Genomic DNA, 21625 nt, shown 5'->3' with positions numbered 1-21625 from the left:
GATCATGAATTTAAATTTGAAATGGCCCTCACATCTGCAGGGATCATCGGGTCTCGGAGATGTGGCACTCAGCAGCTGGAGCTCTTTAATTTGGTCATTAACAGGAGCTGCTTTGAGCGAGTGCTTCTGTTTAAGAGCTCTTTTAATCATCAGCTTGATATTTTACTCTCTCCGAGAGTGTGTTGCTGTTGTATTTTTGGCCCTGTTACACTTCACTGCGTACACGGCCACGATCCAAATGTTGTCGATTTGTTGAACCAGTAACCGATATGTTTTATTTAGCACTGACCGACAGGCCAGTAGAGACCCAGCAAACCTTTAAATACATGAATGCAGTTTTTATTCAAGTGATGGATTAAGACAGGACTATTTATCAGAGTAATCTACTGATCAGAAGGTTGAGGGTTTAAGCACCACCACCACCGAGCAGTCTTGTTGTACCTTTAACCCTCAGTTGAGAGGATTGTATCCTGTTTCAGTTGGAGGTTGCTTCTCCAAAATGTAGAAATGTTAATCTACAGGTAAAGTTAAAGGTCCAAATACACTTGTAAGAATCAGAAGGGAACCGTCGTGACCCCTTATGTCCTCAGATAAGGTCTAAGATATTCTAAAAATAATATTTTAAACATGTATTTGATCTACTCATAATTTGACAATCAACATTTTAACAAATACAAGCCAACAAATCCTTCATACTTGACTATTCAATGTGTGTTGGGCAGTTGTAGCTCAGTGGTTAAGGTACAGGACTAGTAATCGAAAGGTCGCTGGTTCGAGCCCCACCACTGCCAGGTTGCCACTGTTGGGCTCTTGAGCAAGACCCCTTAACCCTCAATTGCTTAGAGCAGGGGTGTCAAACTCATTTTCACCGAGGGCCACATCTGTATTGTAACGTATCCTGCTGTGATTGCTCTCTGCCTTTTAAGTCTTGGACAATTTGTGGTTTTCTTGGAGGCTAAATTCTGTGTTTGGTGTCAAAATGCCAAATTTATTCTGCATATTTGTAATGTATATCTACATTTATATTGTACTCCTTTACCACAGACACGGCCTCATAACACAAGAGACGTACCGGTTTTTCTTCTGGAAGCACAAACTTGTATTCATTTTCCATCTTTCATTAAATTCTCTTCCTTCTGCTACATTTTGGGATTATTTGTAAATATTTCTCAACATCACTTGTTGGAAAACCGCCCCAGTTAAACACTGATGTGAAAACACTGTCATGTAGTGGCGGGATGCGGTCACTTTGCGGGTCACAAAATCGCCATGCGTTGTGGGAGATGCAGTTTATGTACGATTTACAGTGTATTTTGAGACAATCATACGTCTTTTAAGCTCTCGCCGGATTTGGCCCGTAGGCCTTGAGTTTGACACGTGGCTTATACAATATAAACTGTCACAGTACTGTGAGTCGCTTTGGATAAAAGCGTCTGCTAAATGTAGAAAATGTAAATGCTGGAATGTAGTAGTAGTAGAACTTTATTGTTACTATAAATTGCAACAAGTACAATTACAGCGAAATTAGCCATCCACCCGTCCAAACATTCAATATGACAAGGGGGGGAAGACAGGATAAGAAACAAGAAATAATAAACACATTGGGAGGATAGGAGATAAAAAAAAACCAGCAACCAGATTGTGCTCCCTGAGGAGCACATTATGGTAACACGAAAAAAAAGCTCCTTAAGCACACAAGCACATGTAAACAAAACATAACATAGTCACACAACCAGCCACGGGTAAGGATGAGGGGATCAAGAGTAACCAACTGCGACAAGCAGCCATCTGGTGATTCGCAGCCAAACCAGCGCGCACTACAGACCTGTCCTGCCGTGTTGGTGGAATTAAGCTAAGAGTGGAAAACGTTGGGTTGGGGGTTGGGGAAATAATCTGTCAGTCATTCATTCCCGTAGCAAAAAGTCTGTACAAAGTTCGCGATAAGATGGCGTTTGCAGCAGTTGCTAACCAGAATGAAAAAACAGTCAGGGAGCAGGGGAGGGTAGATACGAGATAACCATAGCAACAGGTCTTCTGGAGGGATTTCCTATCAGCAAGGCCGAAGCTGATAACAGGAGAAGCCGAATAGCAGATAATGACTAGTTGTTTTGTCTGAGCACTAATACAAATTTAACACAAACTCTCAGAATGAATGCGTCTCTGGTTCAATCGTGTATGTGTTCAGGTGCCCGGCTGGACAAAAGCACAGCTGAGATCCAAACCTGGATCTCTGATGGAGAGCTAGTGCATTTGGCCACCACCCAAGCACTGTAGAAAACCTTCTAAAAGGTAGCAAAAGGGGACGGTGGGTATGAGGGCAACTCCATATTAACGCCCATGGTTTTAATAGTATATCCAATATCCAAAACTCATGTATAGGTGTCTCAATTCAATAAAAATGGTCAGGGTCATGGTGGGCAGGAAACACCCCAGAAAGGTTGGCAGTCCATCACAGGGCAGACACACACTCACACTTAGGACCATTTTAGTAGCTCCTGGCTTTGGACTAACCGAAGCACCCGGAGGACACCCACACAGACACAGGGAGAACATGCAAACTCCACACAGAAAAGACTCAAACCCAGACCCTTCCTGCTGTGAGGCGACATCACTACCCACTGCTCCACTGTGCCCCCAATAATCTATCATCTATTTGCAGTTGACCCATCCATGATTTATAATGGATTAAGGGAGAATTGGTTCCTATCACAATGGGACTTGATGTTTTCTCCACACACATCACAAACTGAGCTTTTCCACAGACACGACCTGTGAGCCGACCCCTAATATGCACTTCACAGACCTGAGGAAAGACCAAACACTAGAAGAAATCACAGCTGAACACAGTTTAAAGAAACAGCAAATATCCTGGTAGCTAGAGGTTCCCAAACTGTAATACGAGTGAAGCTTCACTATGTGGTAGGCCAGATGATCTTGAGAATTTTGTAGCATCCGCTAAAAAGCAATAATAATAATGATAAGGACGATACATTGTGATAATGTCACGTTTATTTATTTAATTCAGACCAGATATAAACTCATCAGCTTTGATATCCAGATGTTCCTGCACACCTATATTAGCTGTGCCAGCTGTGTTGAATCCAGGTTGGCAATTTATTTACACTGTTTCTGTTTTTTTTTTTAAACCTTCATGTTCTGTTTACTACTCCACTGAGAATTAATCGTGTATTTTATATACAAATGTTGTTTTTGTAATTTATATGGAGAATCTTGGCAGTTCCCTCCACCTCATGCCGGCAAAGACTGGAACTGAGTCCAGCTTCATCGGTGGTAGGCTAGCATATTTATTATAGCATATAGTTATTGTAATGCTTTTTTTCCTATTTTATTTATGCATTTTCTACCACTTTCTCCCAATTTAGTGTAGTCAATTTGTCTTCCGCTGCTGGGGGATCCTTGATTGCAGTCGAGGTGGGTATATTGCTGCTCACGCCTCCTCTAGGGTGGCCAGCCGTCCGGCTTTAGGTCGGACAGTCTGGTTTTTCAGCTGCCAGTCCTCCGCCCATCCAACGCTATGACGGACACTTACATTTTTGATCAATATTATCTGTCATTGGCTCAGGTACATGTCAAAACAAATGCTTTGTATTTCATTGGTTTAACAGCCTCATTTGACTGCTTATAGTGCTACCTATCGTGGGCGGACCTTCTGCGATTGGCCAGTGGTGGGCGAGCCACGAATCACTGGCCAATCGCAGAAGGTCCACCCTCTAAATGCTAGTCTGTGATTGGGTGGTTGAATTTCGCCCGCTCGCTCTGTTCTGCATACACCTCTACCTGAGTCAATTAGTCAGCTCTCATGCTCAGGAACGCTGTGAAAATGCCAAAATTTGGTGAGTAAAACAGTAATTTGTTATAGAATTCTTGCTTAAACTGGTCAAAAACTCTGTTATATGGGTTCTGGTTTCATTCTGTGTGTTGCAGTATCATGCCCCCCTGTTCCTGGTATGACGTCCTCCTTTTTGTGACTATGAATGTGGCCACCCTAGCCTCCTCCGACCCGTGTGCAGCCCTTAGCGAAACCCTTTTTTTAATCCATGCATTCTCCCCATGCGCCTCTCTATCCGAGTTCTGAATCTCGGCGCTGGTGTGCTAGCAGAATATCTCGCTGCGCCACCTGGGCGCCCTATTGTCATGCTTTTTTATTTGAAAAGCTACTTGTACTTATTTTTTTAATCTTGTGTCAGGTACAATGAAAATGCGTTCTCATGCCCCTCAAGCCCTCAAGGTCTCAAGCCCCTAAGTAGTTAGTTATTTAGAGATAGAAAAGTGCTTACTGCACACTAACACTATATTATATGGACAAAAGTTTGTGGACACATCCTATTCCAAAACAATGGACATAAATATAGTGTTGCCCCCCACTTTGCAGATCTCACAGCCTACACTGATCTGAAAAAGCTTTCCACTCCGTTTTAAAGAGTGTCTGTAGGAGTTTGTCCTGTAAGGTAGAAGCATCTGTGAGATCAGTCATTGATGCTGGACAAAATAAGGTTTGGCCCACAATTAATCTGATTTCTTCCTAGCGTGTTCAGTGTGTTGAAAGTCATGGCTTTATTCAAACCACTGAAGTTCCTTCACACCAACATCACTAAACTAGGGGTCTGTCTGAAAACCTAGTGAGCTGCCTTGCTGGCTACCTAATCAGCTGCCTCAGTAGAGAGGATTATTATATGACATTGAACTCATAAGGCAGATTATTTAGATGCACTATTTATACAGCTATTACAACGATTATGTCACTGCAGTTTTAGCTTACTAAGCTAACACAGTTAGCCTCAGGCCATTCAAACCAGTAAATAAATGACACTTGTGCACCTTTATACAAATATAAGTTAATGTAAAAATTAATGAGCATTTATTTAATTTTGAAAAGAACTCTGTTGGTTGATCCAAACGCTCCCTCGTTATTCAGTCAGATTATCACTCAGAATGAAGGCGCCTCAGTAGGAGCATTTAAAGGGATCTAAAAATTTAGACATGCCCTCTTCTCAGGAGTGTAGGATGATGTAAAATGCATCTATGTAGAGAGATCTGAGAACAGGGGTCAAACTGGACAAAGTTAAAAGCATAAAATACATTTTCTGTCAATAATTCATACAATCATTAGCAAGGAGTGTGTCTGAAACATCAGAACTCAGTAATTAGAAGGGGTGTCTACATACTTTTGACCATATAGTCTAGGTGTGCAGTGCTTCTATAAAATGTGGTTTGATTGGGGTGGTATCTGGTCTCAAAAGTTTAATGACAGCGCAGGTAAAATTCAGATCACACGTAAATACATCAGTCTGAATCTCCAGATGTTCCTGCACACCTGTATAAACTGAACCAGCTGTGTTGTATGTGGGCCGTCACATCGTTTAGGTTTTATTTGTTTATTTTTAACCCTCATGTTCTGTTTACTGCCAAGAACTGGATGCACTAATTCAACCACACCATCACTTTCAATTTCATACACTGTATTTTCTCTATTTCCAAAAGTATGTGGACACCAACCATGAGCGTGAATCGAACCCAGGACCTTCTTGCTGTTAGGCGACAGTGCTACCCACCGAGCCACTGTGTGCGCCACAAGATTTGGAACAGCCCTTGTAATTTATGTCTTTCAGCCACAACAATCGATATAAAGGAAATGATATGCTTTTAACCTTGCAGCAACAGTTTAGGGAGGGTCCTTTCCTGTTCCAGCATGACTGTTCCCCTGTGCACGAAGCAAGATCACAGAGCCCTGACCTCAGCCTCACTGAACAGCTCTGGAATGAATTGGAACGTCAACTGAGGCTTTCCTGACCAACATCAGGTCCCATCCATACAAATGCTGCAATCCTTTGACTGAATGGGCACAAATCCCCACAGTATTGTGAGAAGCCTCTTTAGAAGTGTGGCTGTTGATGTAGCTGGAAAGATCACATAGAGATAAATCTGTTTTAATAGCATTAATCAGGTGTCCGAATACTTTTGACTATATAGTGTACTTCTTTGTTGAGGCACGGTGGGTAGCACTGTCGCCTCACAGCAAGAAGGTCCTGGGTTCGATCCCCAGGTGGGGCGGTCCGGGTCCTTTCTGTGTGGAGTTTGCATGTTCTCCCCGTGTCTGCATGTTGAATACATTCCTGCTCTCACAGTTGTTCTTCTTTTCTTCTCTGCATGTTGATGACTGGAGGTGTCATACCGGGCGAACCAGGGGATGACCCGTAGTGCCCTTGCCAAGATGGCTGCAGTGTGGGTGCTGGCGTTCCTCCTCTACAGTCCGGCTATATTGCTATGGGAGATAGTGACCGGCCAGACCATCGTACCCGAGAAAGAGTGCTTTGTGGAGTTCTTTTATACCTGGAAGTTCCTGCTGTGCACCTCCTTGTTCGAGTTCTTCATCCCCTTCTCGTTGGTGACCTTCTTCAATCTGAGCATCTACCACAGCATCCGTAAGAGGCGGCGCCGGTGCCAGATGGACGCGTGTTCGGCCAAGGTTCGAGACACGGCGTCTCCAAGGCGCGAGAAGCTCCGACTGATCTCCTGTATGTGGTGCGGCTCCGTGGTCAAAAAGAAGGAGCCTGAAAAGGAGGCCGAAGCGAAGAGCGACACCTGTCCGTCCGACGTACGGCGTAACGACACGCGGACGGCGAGGAGCACCCAGGCCTTGCGTCTGATCCAGGATAAGAAGGTGGCCAAGTCGCTGGCCGTGATCGTCTGCGTGTTCGGCGTGTGCTGCGCACCGTACACGATCATTATGATCATATGCGCCGGCTGCAAGGGCAAGTGTGTGCCCTACCACGTGTACGAGATATGCTTCTGGCTGCTGTGGCTCAACTCGGCCATCAACCCCTTCCTGTACCCGCTGTGCCACAGCAGCTTCCGTCGAGCCTTCGCCAAGATCCTGTGCCCTAAGCACAGGGCCGCGGAAACCACCTCAGATAACGTCAGTAACAACATGAGATAGTTCAGCACTGCCCACGGGACTGGACTCGAAAAGGATCAGCTACGATTGTCTGAAACTTTTATAAGATATAAAATCATCATCTGCGTTATGTGCATGGTTACAAATGAACAGCTGCGTCTCTCGCTATATCCATAAGGATCAGCTACAACTTCACTACAACTTTTAGGATTAAGGATGATCAGCTTTGATAGAACATAGTCTGCTTTTTTTGTTTGTTTTTTTACGAGGTAAAAAATCAACAGCTACACCAGGGAACAGTTACTGTAGGTCTGTTGCATAATTTAAAATGATCAGCTATGATTGTCTGTGACTTGTATAGAAAATAAAATCATCCTCTGTGTTACCTGCATGGTTACAAATGAACAGCTGCGTCTCTTGCTACATCTATAAAGATCAGCTACAACTTCACTACAACTTTTAGGATTAGAGATGATCAGCTTTGACTCCTATGGGATAGAAAATAGTCCGCCGACAGCTACACCTCGACACCAGGGAACAGTTACTGTAGGTCTGTTGATTAATTTAAAATGATCAGCTACCATTCTCTGTGACTTTTACAGAAAATAAAATCATCCTCTTCGTTATGTGCATGGTTAAAAATGAACAGCTGCGTCTCTCGCTACATCTATAAGGATCAGCTACAACTTCACTACAATTTTTAGGATTACAGATGATCAGCTTTGACTCTTAGAGGGAAAAACAGCTACCATTCTCTGTGACTTCAATAGGGTATGAAATCTTCATCTGTGCCTATTGCTATATCTATAAGGATCAGCTACAACTTTTAGGATTAAAGATGATCAGTTTTGACTCCTACGACATAGAAAATAGTCCGCGTTCTTTTTAGTTCGAGGTGAAAAACTGACAGCTACACCGCCACACCGAGGAACAGTGACTGTTTGTCTGTTACTTAATGGAAAAGGATCAGCTACGGCTTGAAGGAATTAAAGTCACGGTCTGTGGAAACCTGAGGGACTTCAAACGATCAGCCGCGGCTCCTACAGGATGATCAGCTACAGTTCTAACAGGACGTAAAAGGAACAGCTTGGATTTTATCCTGGGCTATGACTCAAAGGGTTTGATTTGCTGTACTTAAGACCCTCAGAAACGACTCTTTGCTAGACTTGAAAAGATGAGCTACGATGAACTAAGGAACACAAACGAACAGCCAGCGAACAGTATTTCAACTGACCAGCTGCAAATCTTACATGATTTTGATTATATACGACAGATACGTGATTTGAAGTGATCGTCTGGGACATGATGAGACGAAACGATCAGCTGTGGGTTGGACAGGGTTTAAAACGATCAGCTACGTTTCTACACGGGTAAAAAATGAACAGCTGGTGTAGTGAGTAGAAGATGGTAGCAGTTTCTCAGCGGTTGAGTTACTGGACTACTGATTGGAATGACTGGTTTAATTTTCATCACTGCCAATTTGCTGCTGTTGGGCCCCTGAGCAAGGCCCCTATCTTTATCTCTCCCGCTTGCTTGCATGTGTTTGGTCACGATTGTAAGTCATTTTGATTTGAAAGTGTTAAGTGTTTTATTGTAACATTTATGGAACTTAAAATATAATTTATTATTCTTAAATAAGCAAATACATAAAATAATTAGAAATGAACAGTTATCGCACAGGGTTGAATTGGAACAGCTACAGCGCCTATAGGGTATACAAACCTCAATGTAAATGTAATAAAAACAGACACAGCAGCGCTGCTGGAGTTTTTAAATACTGTGTCCACTCACTGTCCACTCTATTAGACACTCCTACCTAGTTGGTCCACCTTGTAGATGTAAAGTCAGAGACGATCGCTCATCTATTGCTTCTGTGTGAGTCGGTCATCTTCTAGACCTTCATCAGCGGTCACAGGACGCTGCCCACGGGGCGCTGTTGGCTGGATATTTTTGGTTGGTGGACTATTCTCAGTCCAGCAGTGACAGTGAGGTGTTTAAAAACTCCAGCAGCGCTGCTGTGTCTGATCCACTCATACCAGCACAACACACACTAACACACCACCACCATGTCAGTGTCACTGCAGTGCTGAGAATGATCCACCACCTAAATAATACCTGCTCTGTGGTGGTCCTGTGGGGGTCCTGACCATTAAAGAACAGCATGGAAGGGAGCTAACGAAGCATGCAGAGAAACAGATGGACTACAGTCAGTAATTGTAGAACTACAAAGTGCTTCTATATGGTAAGTGGAGCTGATAAAATAAGCCGATCGGTGTATGCACATGTACAAATGTATCATTCATTCATTTACTGTCTGTTTTACCAAACCAAATACCAGTTATATATCAGAACTTGCATGTTAATATGTAACATAAAACACCTGTAAATATTTTAATCTTGTAATGTGACATTATGTAAAATTAGTTCAGTTCTCTCTGTATATGTATTGCTAATGAAATGCTGCACTATATGGTCAAACTGACATCCACCCCAAACCCCCCTATCATATAGTTCAAATATGTAAATGATTTATTTATTAGGATTTTAACGTCATGTTTTACACTTTGGTTACATTGATGACAGGAAACGGTAGTTGCTCATTACACAAGATTCATCACTTCACAATTTTGTATCTCCAATTCACCTCACTTGCTCCCGGAGGAAACCCACACAGACACGGGGAGAACATGCAAACTCCACACAGAAAGGACCTGGACCGCCCCATCTGGAAATCGAACCCAGGACCTTTCTGCTGTGAGGTGACAGTGCTACCCACCGAGCCACCGTGCCACCCCCTCTGTAGGAAAAACATTAAAATAAGAACTGTAGCCGCTCAGGTGGCGCAGCGGTAAAAAGAAACGCGCTGCAACCAGGGCTGGATTCTGAGAGCGTGGTATCGAATCCAGCCTTGCTTTACCGGTTCGAAGCTGAGTGGCTATATGAGCAACGATTGGCCGGTTGCTCATGTGGGGGTGGGACAAAGAACCGGATGTGGGTCTCTCTCTGTCAGAATGCGATTGCGTTCTCTGCCGGCTGATTGGAGGCGCTTACACAGAGATGGGAGAGGGTGCCCTTAGGGTGTGTCTCTCCGCATGCAACGCTAGGTGGCGCCAAACTCGTCAATGTGTGGGTGGCAAAGATGCATCTGGCTGCTGCTCGTGTTTCGGAGGGGATACGGGTTAGCTTCAATCACCTCCGTCAGGGCAGGGTTCGGCATAGACAGAGAGGAAGCACGATGCTAATTGAACAATTGGATGCGCTAAAAGGGGAGAAAAAGGGGTAAAAATTTAAAAAAAAAATAATAATAAATAAATAAATAAATAAATAAATAAGAACTGTAAACGTTTTTACAGTTCAACACTGTAAAGATTAGGGATAATAGGAATCATACATTATTAATAATATTTGCATTTTACCCACTGTCCTATGTTTTTACAATTGGATTTGTAACTAAAATTACCTATGTGCTTCCAACTTAATGGCAACGGTTTGGGGAAGGACTCATGTGCATAAAGTGGCCTGAACAAAGCCCTGATTTCAGCCCTATTAAACACATTTGGGATTAAATGAAACGTTGAAGGCAAGTCAGTTCTTCTCGTCCAGCATCAGTGCCGTTTTGACTGAATGGGCACAAATTCCCACAGACACACTGTTCTGGAAAATGGGTGGAGTCGGAGGGGCGTGGTACTTCATATTATTGCTCACTGCCAGATGCCCATTTGACCATAAAGTGTATGTCTGATTAGCTGTAACTGCAAATGCACTTTATTTCAGCTATTTTAACAGAAGATTGATGATTTACCATTTGGGACTTGTATCTAAAGTGGCTTTTCTTTGGCATTTTAAGGACCGCCATCCCTCCTCATGAAGTGACTGCTTTAAATATTGTGTTACTGGTAGATTTCAGGTTCTGTTTACTAAGTATAAACACAGTCAATGTAAAAATAAATATCACACACAGACGTACACTGTTGTAGAACTGTTGTTTCTGGCGCCACCCAGTGGTACTGTGGTGTACATGCCTCAGTCTCTGCTGGAACGCTGTATATAAAGAGCTTGGCTCTCCTTCCTGTTGATGCTGTGCTGTGTAAACTCAGTTATGCGTGCGATTGTGTAATCACTCATCAGGTAAATACAGAACTGTTTGTGCTATAAAGTGTTGTGTTTTACGGTGGATTTAGCAAGTATTCACACCCCTTTACTTCTGGTGAACTGTATTGTATTGTGGATTTGATTACGGATTAATATAACTGACATTTTCACCCAGACGTCTGCCCCTAATCAGTCCTGATGAAGTGAAACATGATTTAGAGGAATTAAAAATACTCAGACTCTTTGCTTGGAGTTGTGGTCTGGTAGATCCTGTCTGCTTCTGTTGTACCCCTGAAAATGGGGAGAAATAATCACGAGAGTGATAAAGCGATGTTTTCTCAGTGAGAACTTTTACTGGAATCAATTAACAAATACATAAATCATTTACTCACATCTTAGCTACAGTACTCAAACATCTTAGCTACAATACTCAATGTCAGATGTAAAAGCATATTTGTTACCTTCTTTGATATAATAAAGGAACAGAAAAATACAATACCCTTTTTAAAGGCTACATGTCTATATCTTAATGTTCCAAAATCATATCATATATAATCATATATAACTAATTAACAATATTTTTCTGAGGTATTTCTCACTTCCAACACGGATAAGAAATGTAAAACTACAACTGAGTTAACTCTCATTAAACTGACATGAGTTACTACTGTTCAATGTTCAAACAATTGGCAAATACATTCGTTAACATGCACATGTGGATTCACAAGATGGTGACTGCATTAGAATTAGCCACGAGTTTAATGCAGCTAACGAGCTGGAGCTTCACACACACACACACACACGCACACACACTTGAGCATACTCAGCAAAACTTCGCTACAACTTCCAAACTTTTAACATACACTTTTTCTATTACAATCACTGAACAAAATAAAGTGCACACATTATACCTGAAAATGGGGAGAAATAATCACGAGAGTGATAAAGCGATGTTTTCTCAGTGAGAACTTTTACTGGAATGAGAAAAACACCGCGATTTCCCCAGCATCACTAGTGGAGGCAAAAGCAATAAATCTCCGACTAGTGGATCAAGACCTGTGTCATAGATAACGCTACATAGATAATATAACTTCATTTTTAACAATTAAGAATCAACAAAACAATGGCTAAATTGAATGTTTTTAACATTTTAACCTCTTTTTTTAAATAGTGCAGATTTTACTACTTTTTAACAGCATGACAGTGCATTATCATTTTAACTTATCACATAGGTTATCATTTTAACTTATCACATACTCCCCTACAAAATAAATGTCGTCCCGACATTCAAACAATTAAACTTTTTTTTTTTCCATAAAACTGAAATTGAAGATCTGTGAGTTGGTACTCAAACAAAGTTCAGGGATCATAAACTGATAACTGCAAACAGTCCATGGATAGGGCCACAGTCCATGCCTGGTAACTGACCCTTGCGTTAACAGTCCATTGACAGTTTTTTTTTTACAGTCCATTTATAGTCTTCATGGCAACAAGCTGTATAAACAGTCTGTGAATAGTCCATGATGATAGTTTATGAAGTATCCCATGAACTGTTCATGGTGTTAGTCACACACAAGATACCTGTGGGCTCATGTTCGCTGGAGTCCATACAGGACCGGAGGGTTGAAAATAGCATGGCTGTAAGGGTGGCAGCCACGGAATCAGTCCTGTTGCATGGTAGACAGGCAACATTTGGGGAGATGGTTGGACACTGTAGCAGGAAGGGACACCAAGTTGATCATAGGTTGTACGTTTCGGTGGGTGTCTAACTCTATATGGCTGCTGATAGGGCAGTCTCTCAGGATCAATAGCAGTACTTGGTGAAGGAGAGGCATGTGATGAGTGCTCATCGGACACAGTGGAAAAGTTGATCTCCTCATCAGGGAGGTTTTCAGCAGGTGAACTGGACTCCCTTGACCTATCTTCCCCAGGAGACGATGCTGGTGGTACAACAGGATCTGGCATTTCATCTTCCTCTTCCTCTGGTGGGTGTCTGTGTTCAAGCTCAATCTCTGATTCTTCAGATGTCTCATCCCCTTTTGCTGGTACTGCTGGACTCTGACAGGGTTCATAATGAAGTTTGTACTCATCCTCACTGTCCTCATCAGATTCCTGAGTTTGAGATGCAGGCTGGAGTCTTCTTTTCCGTTTCCCCTCATCATTCCTAGGTAATTCTGGTGGTGTCTCGATAGGTAAATAATCACAGGGCATTAGCAAGTTTCTGTGCAGCACTCTGGAGCGTCCCTTTCCCTTTTCTGGTCTTACTTCATAAACTGGCAGATCAGACCCCATTTGTGTCACTACTGTATGAACTGTGTCCTCCCAATAATTCCGGAGTTTACCTGGTCCTCCTCTGGGCGTCAAGTTTTTTATCAGAACACGCTCACCAGGTTGTAGCACTGGACCCCTTATTTTCGCGTCATAGTACCTTTTACTCCGTCCAGCAGCCTTTTGAGCATTTTGATTTGCAATGGCGTATGCTTCCTCCATGCCTTGTCTCCATTTCTTCACATAATCTCGCTGATCACTGGAGCCTGACCCTGTGTGCAGCCTGAAAAGTATGTCAACTGGAAGTCTGGGTGACCTCCCGTACAGAAGATAGAATGGAGAGTAGCCGGTCACCTCGCAACGCGTGCAGTTATAGGCGTACACCAATTTATTCAGGGATTCTTTCCAGTTCGATTTTTGCATCTCAGTCAAGGTCTTCATCATTTGCAACAATGTCCGGTTCATGCGCTCTACTTGACCATTTCCCATCGGGTGATAGGGTGTTGTCCTGGACCCAGCTATTCCACTAAGTTTCTTTAACTGGCTGAACAACTGGTTCTCAAATTCTCCCCCTTGGTCGTGATGGATACGAGCCGGGAAGCCAAACTTCAGCGCAAAGTCATTGAAGATAAGGTTTGCAGCAGTTTTTCCTGACTTTGATGTGGTGGCATATGCTTGAGCAAACCGGGTAAAGTGATCAACAACAACAAGGATGTACTCATATCCACCCTTGCACTTGTCCAGATGGAGAAAGTCAATACAGACTAGTTCGAATGGCTGTGTTGTCACAATATTGGTCAAGGGGGCTCTTGGGTCGTGGCTGGGCTTTTTCTGTTTTAGACAAGTACAGGCTTTTGTCACATAGTGCTCAATGTCGGACTGCATGTGTGGCCAGAAGAAGCGATCACGTACCAGCGATACTGTGCGATCGATGCCTTGGTGGCCCATGTTGTTGTGCAGCTCTTCCAACACCTTCCCTTTGTATTTTTCTGGCAAGACCAGTTGCTTGCGGGTGGCAGTGGCCCTATACAGAAGTCCATCATCTATAGTCAATTTGTCCCATCCTCTGAACAGACATTTAGTTTTTGGACTGAACATCTGCAACCCCTTAGCTGTGGGCTTGAAACCCGAGAGCTTACTCTCTAACACAGGAGAGATGACTTGATCGGACTCTTGTGCTTCTCTTAATTGTTTTGTCGGAATAGAGCTGATTGACACAGTGGCTAACTCACCTTCAGCGGGAGCTGATATAGTCGCAGTTGTAAATGGCCAAATTGCAAGGGACTTTTCCTGTACCTCAACAGCTTGAGTGACGGCAGCGATGGCATTGCTTGGTAATTCCTCTGAACATTCTCTCATTAGAGACTCCACATCCAGTGGCATCCTCGACAAGGCATCGGCGTCACTGTTCTCCCTCCCTGGTCTATACCTTATGGTGAAGTGGAAATCCGCTAACTCTGCAACCCACCTGGAAGTGGTCGCATTCAGCTTTGCAGTTGACAGAATGTACGTGAGCGGATTGTTATCACTATACACAATGAAACTTGGGGCATAGTACAGGTAGTCGCGGAACTTATCAGTGATGGCCCATTTTAAAGCCAGGAATTCCAGTTTGCCTGCATGGAGATGATAGTTTTTTTCTGCTGCTGTCAAAGTGCGTGAACCATAGGCGATAACTCTCAGTTTGCCTTCTTGTTTTTGATATAATACCGCACCCAACCCTTGGTGTGACGCGTCAGTATGTACAATGAATGGCTGACTGAAATCAGGGAAGCCTAACACTGGTGGATGGAGCAGGCAGTCAATCAGCTGTTCAAGTACCTGCTGATGCTGGTCGGTCCACACAATTGGCTTTTTTGAGGGCACAACATGACTCGCTTTCTTTGGTCTTGTTTTTGTTTTCCTGTCGTTGTGAGAAGCATCATCCGAGTCTGCTTTCAGAAGCTCATATAGACAGCTGGCTTTTTGTGAAAAGTCCTTGATGTATTGCCGGTAGTAGGTGAGAAGACCAAGCATTTTTCTGAGTTGGCCCACCGTCTGAGGACTAATGTCTTTCAGGGCCCTGACAGCTTCTAAGTCGGCTGGATCAACTCTACTACCCTCCGCGGAGACTATTCTGCCTAAATAACGGACCTCAGATTTGAACAAGTTACATTTGCTTGGTTTAAGTTTTATGCCGTACTCCCGGAGCCGTTGTAGCACTCTTCGCACATCATTTACATGACTGTCAAACGTTTTACTGAAAACCAGTGTGTCATCTAAATAGGGAATACAGATGTTGTCCCGGAGCCCTTCTAGACACTCCTCCATACAGCGTTGGAAAGCTGCAGGTGCGTTCATGAGACCAAATGGAATGCGAACCCACTCATATAGGCCCCATGGGGTTACAAAGGCTGTCCGTGCTCTGCTTTCTTCAGACATGAAGCCTTGGTGGTAAGCCTTCCCTTGGTCTAAGAGAGAAAACCAGGACTGACCACCTAGACTGTCCAAAATGTCCTGAACGCGAGGAATGGGTTGACGGTCGGGGTGGGTCTTTCGGTTCAGGTCTCTGTAATCTATGCACAACCGAAGTGTGCCATCTTTTTTTCGAACGCACACAACAGGTGAGGAATACGATGAGTTTGACTTCCTGACCCAGCCCTGTACTATTAGATCATGGAGGTAGTCTTTCATTTCCTGGTAGAGAGGGCTAGGCACTGATATGTATGTGCGTTTTACTGGATCAGTGTCTTTGAGGGAAATGGACATGTGCAATTTTTCAATACAGCCAATATCGTCATCTGACCTTGAGAAGGACTGACATTCTTCTCTCAGCATCTGTTTCACCACCAGTCTCTGACCCTCACTAAGATGGCTTAGATCCACAGGTGGATCCCATTGTTCACTGGAGTTATTTGCAGGTTTCATGCTGGTGTGACTCACTGTGACTGGTGTTGCAGCTTCCTTAAAAACCTGAGCAGGCAAGACTGTCATAACAGCCTGCACTGTGCCAATTAAAGTGCGTCCTGGCAAACAGATGTCGTGGTCAGTGGAGTTGGAGACATCAAGTGTGATGGTCGGTAGTGCCCCTTTCTTGATTTTGACTAAGGTGTCATAAAATTCAAGACCATCCGGCCACTGTGAGTTCAGGTCCGGCTGAAACAGTATGGTCATGTCCTCTTTGAAAGGCTGTGTGGCGATACGACAGCTGATTTGAATGCTACTGTGTTTTGACACTGTAACCTTCTCTTTTTTGGTTTTTACTGCATACTCAGCTTCTTGCTCTGCGCTAACAGCCTGTATTAGGGCTTTCACTGTATTTCTTTTAAGACTTGGAAAAGCTTTCCTTACTGCATGATAGCGTTTATCTCTTTTGGTCTTTGTCAAGATGTGCTCGATAACGTTGAAGCCTATGATGGGATGTGACAAGTGCCAACCTTTCATTACAAGTACTGGGATGAGCAGCTCTTCTGTTGGACTGGTTTCAGAGGCTAGCTGGAAAGTTGTTTCAAGCCATCCCAAGTATGGCATTTCAGTACCGTTTGCAGCAGTCAATGTCAAATCACCAGGTGAGTCTAGAATCTCAGAAACATCCCTCAATCTGGTAGTTGCTAAATATTCCTCTTTCCATCGTTCATCAATTATCGACACCTGAGAACCTGTGTCCCATAGAGCCTGCAATCGGTGGCCATTCAAGTAGCATTCAATCAAACACTGCCTGCCAACTAATGAGGTGACTCTGTAAGGGTGGTCAACTTTATAGTCAAGCTTCTCATTGGTACTTAACGAGTGAGCGCATTGCTTCAGTCTGTCAAGTGGATCCCCACTGTCACAAGTCGCGCATTTGTGGGACTCTTTGGTAGCTACGGTTAACACTCGTCCCGTGGTGGTAACCGTTCCTTGTTTAAAGGAGCCTCTCTAATCAGTCTGGTTCCTCTGATCTTGCACCCAGCTTGAAAATGCTCTTCACTTCCACATCTGTAGCAGTGCATGCAGCGTTCTTCAGCCCCTGTTTGCTGGCAGTGAAAACACCTCCGTGGGACTCGGGCAGGGTGACTGGGATACTGGTTAGGTCCATAATGAGGCCAGACTGGGCCAGGTGCGTGAAGCTGACCATAATTGCTATAGAACTGCTGTGGTGGGACAAATGGTTGAGCGTTACTATTTAGCCCAACTGCAGATGAGGCTTCAGGCCATGGCAATAACCTAGTTTGCTGTAAAGTCTCTTTAATTTGAGCTATCTCGGCACTGAGACCCTTCAGAGAAGCTACACCCGTTTTAAGCTCTTGTAGTTCTGTTAAAAGTTCAGAAGGAACCCCGGTTTTGGTTTCTTTCACCGGGCACTTTGCAGAGGGAGTACCTTCTGACTGCACTACATTCACATTTGTGGTTGACTGTGGGATGTTAGACTTTCTTTTGGTTTTTCTCTCAGCCTCAGTAGCGCAGGCGACATTTAACCTTTCTAAGAGAAGCTCATCTGAGGTCTCAGCATCTAATAGAAGTGGCTGCATGTCTATTCTGACACTGTCGTTCTGGAGACCAGTCAGTAATGTATGAAGACACATGCGCTGAACTAGGGCTGGGTCATACTTGAGCCCTGATTCGGACTCTTGAGAGGCAAACAGCACTTTTTGTCTCAAATCAAAAACTCGCATGAGAAAACTCTGAGGCGTTTCTTTGCTTTGTTGTGCTTCCGATGCTAGCTGTTTGTAGAGCTCTGTAGCGTTTTTCTCTTGGAAGTGGGAGCGCAGGATGCGTCGAAGTGTCGGAAGCGTCAGATGGGACTTTCCTTCCAGATAGCTGCGTAGCTGTGAACCTGGAGAAATAGCTCTAATAACAGCATCTACTATTTCTATTTCATGGTACCCTCTATTTAGCCCATTTTCAATTTGGTGAGCTAAACTTGAAAATGTCAATTTGTCTTTCTGGCCTGGTTCACCTATTTGACCCGAAATTTTGAAATCCTTGCGCCAGTATGGACCCGGCTGTTGTGGCTGAGTACTGACAGAGGGCTGTGTGCTAACTTGTGGACTTACAGCAGATTGGGTTTGGTGCTTAGACTCATTGACAGTCACAGTAGCAGAAGTGGCCTGTTCAGTTTCCTTTTTTTCTTCTGTTTGTACTGCCCCATTATTTGTACTGGTAGCTAAATCTGCAATTTTGTCTTTGAGTAGCAGCAATTCTGACATTCCACCATCTTCTAACTCTGCCATTTCTTCTCTCTCAAGGTATTTCATTACATGAGTCACTAGTGAGATACGGGACTTTCCTTCAACACTGGCTCTTTGCTCGCCTGATATGTTAAGAAAATCGCAGATTCTAAGCAAATTGTCCTTAGTTAGGGTGTGTAATTCTCCCACTACCTCCTCCTGTAGTTCTTCCCAAGCTGACGTCATGTTGGCGGGACAGGGGCAACACTTACTGTGCAGGAACTAGCTCTGAACTGGGCGATCAGGGTCTCTGATGATCTCTAGTTGGCCTCAAGTGACTTTCTCAACCACCCAGCTTCCAGCGCTCCTCCAACAGCAACACGCTTCTCCCTGTAGCCCACCTGGGTTGTTTTGTGAAAGGAGATTAGCTACCTCAGACTCCGGCCCCCAGGATGTGGACACCAGGCATCTGAAGAGCAATCCCAGCGGTGCCTCCAAAATGTTGTACCCCTGAAAATGGGGAGAAATAATCACGAGAGTGATAAAGCGATGTTTTCTCAGTGAGAACTTTTACTGGAATCAATTAACAAATACATAAATCATTTACTCACATCTTAGCTACAGTACTCAAACATCTTAGCTACAATACTCAATGTCAGATGTAAAAGCATATTTGTTACCTTCTTTGATATAATAAAGGAACAGAAAAATACAATACCCTTTTTAAAGGCTACATGTCTATATCTTAATGTTCCAAAATCATATCATATATAATCATATATAACTAATTAACAATATTTTTCTGAGGTATTTCTCACTTCCAACACGGATAAGAAATGTAAAACTACAACTGAGTTAACTCTCATTAAACTGACATGAGTTACTACTGTTCAATGTTCAAACAATTGGCAAATACATTCGTTAACATGCACATGTGGATTCACAAGATGGTGACTGCATTAGAATTAGCCACGAGTTTAATGCAGCTAACGAGCTGGAGCTTCACACACACACACACACACACACGCACACACACTTGAGCATACTCAGCAAAACTTCGCTACAACTTCCAAACTTTTAACATACACTTTTTCTATTACAATCACTGAACAAAATAAAGTGCACACATTATACCTGAAAATGGGGAGAAATAATCACGAGAGTGATAAAGCGATGTTTTCTCAGTGAGAACTTTTACTGGAATGAGAAAAACACCGCGATTTCCCCAGCATCACTAGTGGAGGCAAAAGCAATAAATCTCCGACTAGTGGATCAAGACCTGTGTCATAGATAACGCTACATAGATAATATAACTTCATTTTTAACAATTAAGAATCAACAAAACAATGGCTAAATTGAATGTTTTTAACATTTTAACCTCTTTTTTAAATAGTGCAGATTTTACTACTTTTTAACAGCATGACAGTGCATTATCATTTTAACTTATCACATAGGTTATCATTTTAACTTATCACACTTCCATTATCGTTGAGATGCGACTGGAAATAAATTGAAATCCACGTGTTGCAATTTGAATTGATGTTTTAAGCAAAAATGCTTAAAATTTGCTAAACAGTGTGTAAAATACTCGAGGACAGGACTCTCTTGTCTGATCAGACAACAATGAAACTCTTTAGGCAAAAAAAAGTCAGGGACAGGGAGACTAATAAGAACTAAGGGATGAATGCAGCCAAATAAAAAGACTTATAGCTTAAATAAAATACAGGGTGAGTCAAAAGTCGCAGGACACTCTTTTATTTCAGAAAGGAAAGGGAAAATTACATATCTGAAGGGCATTCTGTTGAGTGACAAGTTCAATTTTTATGTCAGTGGTGAGGTCAAGCACCAGAACGTGAGGTACTGGAGTGACGAAAACCCTCACTGAACGGCAGACACCAAAGTCGTAGGTGATGTGAAGGTTATGGTGTGGTGTGGAATATGGGGCACCCGGGTAATCTGACCCATTTTCATCGACCAGACCCTAAATGCTCAGCACTACCTGACAATGCTACAGGAAACAGTGTTCCCATCCATTCTGACCGAAGATGGCAGTTTCCCCTGTTAATTCCCACACTACGGAGCAGGTGTTCGTCAGTGGCTGGATATTCAATTCCCTGGTCATTGGATTGGCCTTCGTGGTCCTGTGGAATGGCCACCCAGATCACCCGACCTCACACCACTCGACTTGTATCTCTGGGGTCATCTCAAACAAATTGTGTATGCTGAGAAAATCCGCAACAAACACCACCTTCAGCGCCGCATCGTGGAGGCTTGTGACAGCATTTCTCCAGAGATTCTCATGCGGGTTCATAACGATTGGATCCAGCGCCTTCAGCTCTGTGTTCAGCACCAGGGACAACACACTGAACACGTCAAATAGCTGTGCATCACGGGGAACGTTCCCGGTTGTTGTTGCAAATTTCTGTGTTGATAACTTTTGAACCACAAGAGATATTGCAAATCTGATTGCAGCAATCAAATTCTGAGAAAATTCTGGTCTTCTTTGATATGCTACATCACCACCTTCCCATTGGAAAAACTTGTTCTTGATCCAATATGGCAGCTTTCAAGATGGCGGCCATGTTCCGGACATAGCCTAAAAGATATGCCCCCTCACCCATTACTTGCTGGGGTATTAAGATATGCCATTTTCTCTTTCGTTTCTAAAATAAAAGAGTGTCCTGCTACTTTTGACTCACCCTGTATAGAATAAAGGGTATTTAATACAAGTCTTAATAAAACTCTAAAGCCTAGAAACTCTAAAACATGTTTTTTTTTATTATTAATAAAAATAAAAATAATTTAGATGTATATAGCGCCTTTCTCATACTCAAGGGAATTGATTTAGATATTGAGAAAACATGTATGTGTCAAGTTTTAAAGGATGAAAGTGAGGAGCAAAAACAAAGAGACTGTGGTAAAAAGTTCCAAATTGTTGATGAGGTGTAGACTGATGGGTAAATGGGCAAAGGTAACCATTCAAAATCAAATCCACAACACAATAAAGTCATCAAAAGGGGAAGGGGTGTGAATACTTTCTGTATCCACTATAATAATGCATTTTACACATCTTTTCATCTAATAGTGTAATAATATGTATTTTTATGCCTATTAACAATACTATTGAGATTGTTTACAGTGGGGTTGAGCATGCCTTTTTAGCATGTGGGTGCAAGATAAAAATGTCGGGTACTACTAGAGATGCTTGGGCGTGAGGACA

General features: G+C 43.1%; 1 protein-coding gene across 1 annotated transcript in view; it reads left to right on the top strand.

Moving 5' to 3' along the window:
* LOC134311967 (histamine H3 receptor) overlaps positions 1–6958 on the top strand; it is a 37815-nt gene extending 30857 nt beyond the window's left edge. The window contains exon 3 of the mRNA XM_062993619.1: positions 6185–6958. Within this exon, the coding sequence (XP_062849689.1) occupies positions 6185–6958 (774 nt within the window). The remainder of the gene's footprint in view (positions 1–6184) is intronic.
* The last annotated feature ends 14667 nt before the right edge of the window (positions 6959–21625 follow it).

Source organism: Trichomycterus rosablanca, chromosome 4 (genome assembly GCF_030014385.1).
Source record: "Trichomycterus rosablanca isolate fTriRos1 chromosome 4, fTriRos1.hap1, whole genome shotgun sequence".
Taxonomy (NCBI): domain Eukaryota; kingdom Metazoa; phylum Chordata; class Actinopteri; order Siluriformes; family Trichomycteridae; genus Trichomycterus; species Trichomycterus rosablanca.
Note: the sequence above shows the minus strand (reverse complement) of the source record. Positions and strands in the feature narration are given on the sequence as shown.